The sequence below is a fragment of the Perca flavescens genome, chromosome 22, assembly GCF_004354835.1.
Source record: "Perca flavescens isolate YP-PL-M2 chromosome 22, PFLA_1.0, whole genome shotgun sequence".
Taxonomy (NCBI): Eukaryota; Metazoa; Chordata; class Actinopteri; order Perciformes; family Percidae; genus Perca; species Perca flavescens.
The window spans coordinates 26,750,381-26,760,569 of NC_041352.1; the positions used below are offsets into that span (position 1 = coordinate 26,750,381).

Here is a 10,189-nt window from a genome sequence, read left to right on the forward strand (position 1 = left end):
TTTCCTTTCTGAATAAACCGTTTACTTCCTTTGTGAATAAACCATTTACTTCCTTTGTGAAGAAACCATTTACTTCCTTTCTGAATAAACCATTTCCTCCTCCTCTGACAGAAACCCAACCTGTGTCCTGCGGCTGTAAATAAATCCGCTGGATAATGGAGAACAGATCCAGGATTTACCTGAGATCCATCCCCCCCCGTCAGCTTGATCTACAGCAGCTGCTGACTTCGACATCTGCACAGACTCGACTGTAGAGAAGCAACAGACGCACGCTGTAAATCTGTCGGGATCAGAGTCCGACTGACGGAGCATCCATCAGCTGCTGCGGCAGGATCGCTACGTCACCACCAGGCTCACAGCGAACACGGTGAGGAGAAGTACTTATATGTCAGTTCTTGTATGCAGTGTGTAGGTTTCAAAGCTCTCTCTCTCTCTCTCTCTCTCTCTCTCTCTCTCTTCCTTCATGCTCAACCCGCTATCACTTCAAACTTGTAAATTACTGATGCTTGGTCAGTGTCTCTCAGCATCACATAGCAACGCAAAAATCACCGTTTAGGGTCTTTTTGGAACGCACATGAAGAGACAGCAGTAGAGAGTAGTATGTAGAGAGACAGCAGTAGAGTGTAGTATGTAGAGAGACAGCAGTAGAGTGTAGTATGTAGAGAGACAACAGCAGAGAGTAGTATGTAGAGACACAGCAGTAGAGAGTAGTATGTAGAGAGACAGCAGTAGAGAGTAGTATGTAGAGAGACAGCAGTAGAGAGTAGTATGTAGAGAGACAACGGTAGAGAGTAGTATGTAGAGAGACAGCAGTAGAGAGTAGTATGTAGAGAGACAGCAGTAGAGAGTAGTATGTAGAGAGACAGCAGTAGAGAGTAGTATGTAGAGAGACAGCAGTAGAGAGTAGTATGTAGAGAGACAACAGTAGAGAGTAGTATGTAGAGAGACAGCAGTAGAGAGTAGTATGTAGAGAGACTTCAGATACAGTATTAGAGGACCACTAAGGTCTATATAAGAGAGACTTCAGATACAGTATTAGGGGACCACTAAGGTCTATATAAAAGAGACTTCAGATACAGTATTAGGGGACCACTAAGGTCTATATAAAAGAGACTTCAGATACAGTATTAGGGGACCACTAAGGTCTATATAAAAGAGACTTCAGATACAGTATTAGGGGACCACTAAGGTCTATATAAAAGAGACTTCAGATACAGTATTAGGGGACCACTAAGGTCTCTATAAAAGCATCCTAAAAGCAGCATGTTATAGGATAGAAGCAGGCCATAAAAGATGTAGCCTCAGACCATAAAGAGGCAGAGGAATGCCAGAGACATGTAGGGACAGGGTGAGACCGTGCAACACATCAGCCACGAGACCATAAATAGTCTGAGGATCAGCAGAAAAACCTACAGATTTCTGCTTCAATACTGAGCATGTGTGGAGCTCGTTGGGGCCACACCAGCACTCATGACCTGCCGTAAACTGTAGGACTGACAGAGATTAACACATTTGAAAAAGTGATAAAAACATCGAGAAAAAAAGTGACAAAAATGCAGGAAATGTAGCAACATAAAAAAGGTGAGAAAGCGACAAATTTTGAACAAAAATCTTGGGAAAAATGGGACGAAAATGCGACCAAATCGACAAAAAAAAAATATCGAAAAAGTTGAAAGTGGCCTCTCTAGCCTGCAATCAGTCATATAGTACATACTGTATGTTCCCTCAGATAATAAGAAATACTTTATCAACATCTTTCTCTCCGAAATATGACTCATTTGGACATGAGAGAGAATGTATAACTGTGTTTGATGTATTAATATTATCAGGCCAGATAATACTGCTCCTCTTTCATCTGTAACAAAGGAAAAACCTTTCAGTGGCTTATTCTGCAGCATGAATATATATATATATATATATATATATATATATATATATATATATATATACACACACACACACACACACACACATACCTAGAAGTAGAGTGGTTTCTCTCAGAGTTCGGTCAGAAAGCTGTCGGCAGGAACTCAAAGCTTTTTTACAAACAATTTTTGACCCTCGCTTTTTTTGACAGGTTTATTTTCGAGGTTTTCTCACTTTTCTTTCTACGTTTTTTTTCACTTTTTTCAACGTTTTGGTCAAGTTTTTTTCAAAGTTTTTGTCAAGTTCTTTTTCAATATTTTGGTCACTTTTTTTTCTGACATTTTGTCCATTTCTTCCCTCTGTCAGCAGGAAGTCAAACCGGACATCAGAGTTTGATATAAACGAACGTACGACTTTCCCCGTCCACGTGGAGCAGACGGTTTTCTGCTGCAGCCCAAAATAAGTTTTGTTTTCATACCGAGGTCTCATGTGGAGCAGCTGTCGGCCCACAGTTAAAGTCTCGGAGATGAACGAGTTTCCCAAGAGTGTATTTTTGTCCTTCGTCCCAAGATAAAATGTCCCGCAGCAGACGGAGACTTCAATGAGCTCACTGCTGTAAGTGGTAATAAACCAGAGCTGTTATTTAATCGTTTAAACTCATTCCAGCGTAAATCAAAGTCGCTGAGCTCTCTCAAAAAAACTGATACTGAAAACATCTTCTTAGCAGTCTGGACACACACACACACACACACACACACACACACACACACACACACACACACACACACACACACACACAGATGTTTGTGGCACTATCTTTGTGTCATTGACTAATCTTTCCCTGTCATTGACATAATGCCATCACCCTAAATGCCCATTTACCCTAACCTTAACCATCACAACTAAATGCTTAACCTTAACCCTTACCCTAACCTTAACCATCACAACTAAATGTCTAACCTTAACCCTTACCCTCACCCTAACCATAACCTAATTCTAACCCTAATCCTAAAACCAAGTCTTAACCCTCAAACAGCCCTTTAAACTTGTGGGGTCCAGCATTTTGGCCCCCACAAAGCTGTCGGGACCCCGTATACTGGACTACTGGTTTTTGGACCATACGAATACAGTTAAACAAGAACACATACACACACACACACACACACACACACACACACACACACACACACACACAGTAACTGCTGTGATTACAGGTTGGCTCATCACATCAACATGTTGTTCCAATCAGAGACGCACGCAGAGTCCAAATAATGTAGTGTAATGTAGTTCTAATGTAGTCTAATGTAGTATATATAAGTGGGCCAGAATAGGACATTGGGGGAGGGGGGGTATATCATAGTGGGGGGTCTTTTGAGCATCAAACACGCATTCTGATACACTTTTATGAACCAATTTATGGAGTAAATCCCTTTATTTAGCCTATGCAAAGATAAAAAAACACAGATGTTAGGAACATTTTGGGGCGGACCCAGATGGTAAGCTCACAAGCACAGGTAAGATTTCAACATTTTTCTTGTTTTCTTCAACGATTTTAGCGTTAATTGAACATTTCCAACTTTTTTTTCCCAGATGTTTTTATCGCTTTTTCTGACATTGTTGCCGCTTTTTCACCGTTTGTGTCACTTTTTCGAAGTCAGCATCATCAGGGGTGGAGCTTCTGGGGATCCAGCCCCGAATGTTTTCTCCAAAGCCCCAAAAAACCCACCTAAAGTGTAAAAAAAAACAACCAAAAAAACATAAACATTAAAAAGTGACAAACATGCCTTAAAAAAAGCATCAAATGTCTCGTTTGTCTTCCGTGAACATGTTGCAGCCACTCTCATCCTCAACTTTTGTTGTGATTTGATTTCAGAACGATAAAGACAGTTGGACAACGATTAGATACGAAAAAGGATGGAAATAAACAACAAAAACATCGACAAATGTAGAAAAAAAAAACCTATGAAAGTGTCTAAAAAGCTAACCTGACTCCTCCAGATGGATCGCTTTGCATTAGCTCGGCATTTCCATCTGGGAACTTTCCGTTGGAGAACTTTTGGGAAGAGGCGAAAATCCTGGTTAGCTGATTGGATAAACCATCTGTCTATCACCACCTATAGTTGGTGATAGACGGGCCAAATCAACCAATCAGATCAATGAAGCGTATGAAAATACAACCACAAGCCAGGCTACCCCTGCTGCTGCTGCAGGCAAAGCATAGCTCGTTAGCTCAGCAAGCTAGCAACATGTCGGTGAAGGAGATTTGCCGTTTGTGTAACGAGAATTTAGGAATAAAAGGCCCCATTTTAGTTTCCTGGTCCATATTCCAGAAGAAGGATCCAAGAGGAAAAATCCTGGTTAGCTGATTGGATAAACCATCTGTCTATCACCACCTAAACCCGCCTCAAAACCAACGCTGATTGGTCCGTCGTTTGGCGAATGGCTCCAAATTTACTCTGCTTCAAGATACCAGACTGATCTGGGAGGAGAACTGGAGCTCGCGAGATCAGGACGATCTCATGAGGCTACTAAAAAGCCTCCAAAAGTGATAAAAATAAGTCTTTTTTTCGTTGCCTTCAATTGTTTGATTTGGATGTTTACGACCTTTGTTTACGCAGCTTTTGGCGATTTTTTTCATGCATTTTTTATTTATTTTTTTGCTTTGCTTTAATTGCTTCATTTTAAAAGTTTTTTTTCAACGTGTAGTGTGAGTTTGATAATGTTCTTTGAAACTTTGGACATCTTTTTTTTATGGCATTTGAAGTTTTTTGGGGGGCGTTTTTTCTGACATTTTTGTAGTTTTTTTTTTTACTCTTAATTCAGGGTTTTTGAGAAAATCATTCTCCCTTTCCCCCTCCCGCTCCGCCCCCGCTCTACTGTTTATTCCATTTTAGCATTTTGCATGCAAAGACATGTTTTCATCTGTCTCTGCGTCCCCTAAAATGTCTCTCTGTCCGTGTCAACACATGATTATCACCACCATGGAAATGCAAACACTGAGCTAAACTTTCTCCTCCCCCGATCCCCCTTGGCGTTTACGTACCAAAAGAGGCTTTGAGAGCTGAGAGAGAGTTTCAACACGCTCGCTGTTTAATCTGCAGACTGAAAGGTTTGAGAAAGGAGGGATGAACCCACAGGAAGGAAAGAAAGAAGCAGAGGATTGACTGACTTTTGTTTAGGAAACTGCAACACCTGAAGCCCTTTAGACAAGCCTGGGCTCTGGGTTACTCATCGGTCAGCGAACGCAGCGCTAAAGCTTCTGAGTCGGGCCTCCTGCACACTGGCTGCGTGGCGTGTCCGTTTTTATTTTGGCTCCCGTGGTAACAGGTTAGAGCGTGCACACCGCCTGCGTGATACGCACGTCTAAGGCTCGGCCCGAGCCGCGCAGAAAACGCGTGCATGCTAGAAATAGAACCGACGACTACTTTTCACGCAAATCCAGGCAAAATAGAACAGGAAAAGATGTTTATATATGTCATTTAGACACAAATACATTTAATAAATGACATTTTGATGTTTGAAAGTCTCTAGGTTTGACATAAATGCAGATATATAAATGTAATTTCTAAAAATAATAATAATTAAAGCTGCAAGCAGCGATGACGGGCCCTCGCCTGTATCAAGCCAAATTCTTGACAACAATTGGCAACTGTCAGGCCCTAAATTGCCATTTAGTTAAATCCAACAAAAATGGTAGCTGAATGTGTTTCTCAAGATCCTAAAAAAGACTAGTCATTGATTATACAATTATAAATATGAATGGAAGTTAATGCTATCTTATGCTCACATCATACTGGCAAACGCAACATCACATGTAGACAACACATTCTAAGTTTCATGTAAATCGGAATAACTTTTGCCAAGATACAACCGTTCCTGTTTCAACAGCCACCTACAGGAAGTCGTTCCTCCATAACTTGCGCATTGTTTTAGCTATCAAAATTATTTTGATAATTTTAGTCACGAGGTTCCACCGAGTCCATATCCAAGTTTTCGTGCAGATTGGACTCACGGCACATGGAGGAGTTAGACAAAGTATGTTTCCCATATATCGTTATGTGGCTAATTAATAAAATAAATTCTAACAGCGTCATCTAATGGCCGATTCACTCTACATTTGGCAAGCCCCTATGCGGAACATCTGTGTCATGTTTGGTGTCAATCAGAATAAATCTTGGTAAGATACGCAACTTCCTGTTTCGACAGCCCCTACAGGAAGTTGGTCCTCAGTAACTTGTGCATTGTGTTAGCTATCCAAATTCTTTTGATAACTATTTGTCATGAGGGTCCACCGAGTCTACGTGTACATTTTTGTGCAGATGGGACTCACGCTCTAGGAGGAGTTAAAAAAAGTAGGTTTCGCTCAAAGCAAATTAGCTAATTAATTAAAAAAATTAAAACACTGCCATCTAAAGGCCAATTGACGACATATTTGGCAAACAGTCTCATTGGCACATGAGGAACAACTTTCTTAAGTTTTGTGTCCATTGGAATAACCGTATGCAAGAGCAAGATGACATTGAAAGTGTCTAAAAAGTGACAAAAACGTTTGAGAAAACTGTCCAATGTGTCTAAAAATGTGATAAAAAGGCATGAACAAAACATCCAGAAAAGGCGACAAAATGCCACAAAAAAAGGGAAAATGTTGGAAATAAAAACATCAAAAGTGGCAAAACAAGCGACACTGCAAGTACCGTTACGTATCATGTTTTCCCTAAGTTTACAGATTTTCAGACATTATCAAATGTCTCCTTTTCGGGAGCCAAACAAGCTTCTTGTTTGTCTGCGCCAACATGTTACTGGAGCCCTACTTTTCAAACAGCGTGATGGATGGAGCTGCATTTAGTTCAGCAAACTGTTCAGCGCTGCTTGTTGACTTTGGATCTCTGTGTTTATTTGGGATTTCATCAGTTTCCTCTTCAGATCTCTGAGAGGTTTAATATACTGTATGAGAGTTAGATGGTTGGGGCCGGCTCTGCCACAGAGGCAGAGAGAAGTAAAAGGAGGACGGGGAGAAAAAGAACAGTCTTGTTATCAGCGTTTACCCACAATGCACCAGCAGATGCTGCAGTAGATAAAGAAAGCAGAGCCATTAGGAGAGATTGACCTCCGGCCGTTTATCTTGCCGCCCGTTTACTGTAAACGTCTGACTGATGAACGGACAACCTCGCCGTTTGTCCTCTACAAACCAGAAAGAAAGTCTTAACCCCTCCTGCTGTCCTCGGGTCCAATTTCACAATCAGAAATTTGGGTTTCTTTCAAGCGGATTGCTCAAAAATGACACGGATGGTTCCATAGAAACACTCTTCAAGTATAATTAATGATAAGTTCGCTACTTTAATTGTGGGTGTTTTAATCAATTTTTTTTAGCATTTGGAAGGAAAAAATGAAGTTGTTTTAAAACACTATCCAGTCCTTCCAGAAAAATGCGTTGGGGTTTTTTTGTGATTGTTGCGGGCAAAAACCCTTGATTATGGGGCACGTTTTCTTAAAAAATGCGATGGAACATGCAGAATATTTATTCAATTTTATGCGATGAAACTGCGGGAACTTGCAAAAACTGCGGTTTGATGAAAAAGAGAAAAAAAGTGAAAATGGCTGCTCTTGTGTTAAGTAAACGCAACATTTTTCAACTTTCTGCTAAGATATACTATGGGACTTTTTTGCAATGAAAATGCGGAGATTATGAAATCATGCAAGCCCCGCGTAGTTTACGCGGAAATCGGCAATTTATGCGCCGAAAGTGCGGCGAATTTAAAAAAAGCGGCTCCCGCATAAATATGGGGACTTTGGCTGATTATGCGTTGAATTATGCGATCGCATAATCATGTTTTTCTGGAGGGACTGGCTATCCTGACTAAAGTTTGAAACACATACCAATCTGTGATTCTCTCAACATATGTTCCTCTAAATTTAACTGTTAGTCAGAATAATTCATAATTTCTGCTTTTTTATTGAAAAAATTGGTTATAGTTTAATATAAATGAGGTATATTGGTCATGAATTCCAAAAAGTGGAGTGTCGGAAAAAAGGACTTAAAAAGGGATGATTTCCGGGATTTTTACCCGGGAGGACAACACAAGGGTTAAAGACACAACAGACGAGCGGGAGAAATCACAGACGAGAAGACTTGTGCTGACTTTATATTTATATCTGGTTGACACGGATTTAATAGAAGTTGAAGATAAGATTAAAATGTTTTAAAAGTGACAAGAACGTTGGAAAAAGGGAAAAATTTACTTTAAGAAAAGTGACTAAAGGCAGTATTGGAAAATGGCTGAAACATTAAATATTTGACAGAAATGGGCCGCCTGGGTAGCTCACCTGGTAGAGCGCTCACCCATAAACTGAGGCTCAGTCCTCAATGCAGCGACCATATGTTCAACTCCAACCTGCGGCCCTCTGCTGAATGTCAATCCCTTCTCTCTCTTCTTTCATGTCTAAGCTGTCCTGTCATAATAAAGGCCTAAAAATGTCAGTTCCTGCCAGCAACTTAGTTGCATGGCATTGATGTATTTAATCTTAAATCTGGTTATTTCACATTCATGCAGACATTTTTCCAAATCATCCATCCAGTTTTTAGATTAAATTCCTTCCCTATCTTCAGGCAAGAAAAATCAGCTCGCACAGACTTTAAACCGGCTGCAGCTTTTCAGAGAAAAGTCTTATTTAGTTTGGGATGCGTTCAAGGAAACTTTGATGTCAGATAACTGCTTTGCAAGTGTTGATGTTGAAAAGCCCAAATCCATGAACAGAACAGAAAGCTGCAAATTATCTTTAAATTAAGTTAAATTAAACACAAGACAACCTGTGGAGATATTTGTGGAAGATATGACGAGAAATTAATTGTTAAAAGTATGTAAAAAGCCTAAGAGATGATAATAACATATTGGTTGGTTTTGCTTTTCATGTTAATAGTTAACTGGGAACCCTTTTCTCCACGCAGTGCATGAAGTAAGTGAACAGAGAGTGAAGGCGAACAGATTCCCTGTGAGTGGGCGAAGGGAAACTTACTAACACAAATCCTTTCAACCTCGAAATGAAAAGAGCAGCAGAGAATATTTACTCCAATAATCCAGCTTCAGTCGGCAATAAGCTGATGTGTAAAGACATGGTTGTTACCTCGACATGCATGCCCACACACACACACACACACACACACACACACACACACACACACGCACACATGCACAGAGACACACGTACTGAATCCAGACAACTAGCTAGACTATCTGTCCAATCTGAGTTTTCTCTCGCACGACTAAAACTACTTTTGAACGTACACATGTTCCACCAAAACAAGTTCCTTCCTGAGACTATTTAGCAGAGGCACCGTGGCTCCGTCCGGAGCTTAGCCCCGCCCAAGACGATTGTGATTGGTTTAAAGAAATGCCAATAAACCAGAGAACGTTTATCTCCCATGCAGGAATGCTGTGTGGACTAGCCAGACCTTCCTCCGCAGCGCTGTGGAGGAGGGTCTGGCAAAGCGAGACTGATGTTGTGTATTGTCACAAACACATGCAAATGAGACCCTGTGTCTCAATGAGATCATCTGTGTACATAAAGGTTCAAATAAAATAAGTGACATGTGTGCCTGACTCACCAGTCTCTGCAGGATCCTCTTGCTCTTGTCGTCGGTGCAGTAGTCCGACAGGATGGTCCTGTGGACCAGAACCAGGCCGTTTAGGAACAGCCAGGAGCCGAACCAGAGCAGAGCGAACACCAGCGTCCCCCGACGGGACCACAGTCTGAGCCCGAGCCACCGGAGCAGGCACAGCCCACCTCCGCCACCGCCTCCGCCCGACACCAGTCCCCCAGGGAGCATGGCTGCACAAAAGTGTCCCAAGTCTTCTGAACAGCTGCTGAATAGTTTGCAAGAAAAAGTGCTCCGAACTAAAGATGGACGCTGCAGAAGATCTCCTGATTCTGAAGAGGTTTGTGCAAAAAAAACTTCGCACACACAAGAAAACAAATCTGTGGCTTCAAAACACTGTTGTTTGAAAATGAAAATAAGTTTCTAAAAAAGGTTGTTGCACAGAAAGGAGGATAAATACTCCTGAAGTTTATGATTGATTTAAAAACTTAAAACTTAACTTAAAAAATTTCTAACATTAATATTTGCTAATTATCAGTTTAAAAAACAAAAATTGGTAACATAATTAATCATGTCGTCAGCATATTAGGATTTCCAGATTTCCACTGTGCCTTCAATCTCCCATGATGCTTTGCAGTCAAGTTAAAGTGGAACGGCTGTAATCCAAAGACAAATAAGTTGTGTTTAAAGATGAAAAGTACCTACATCATCGAGGCCTGTTTCTCTGTT

The 10,189-nt window shown here is 40.9% G+C and overlaps 1 protein-coding gene across 1 annotated transcript in view; it reads right to left on the reverse strand.

The window, feature by feature from the left end:
* Positions 1–9,939, reverse strand: part of dipk1c (divergent protein kinase domain 1C) — a 47,705-nt gene extending 37,766 nt beyond the window's left edge. The window contains exon 1 of the mRNA XM_028570012.1: positions 9,470–9,939. Coding sequence (XP_028425813.1) covers positions 9,470–9,691 — 222 coding nt within the window. The 5' untranslated portion in view covers positions 9,692–9,939. The remainder of the gene's footprint in view (positions 1–9,469) is intronic.
* Between the last annotated feature and the right edge of the window lie 250 nt (positions 9,940–10,189).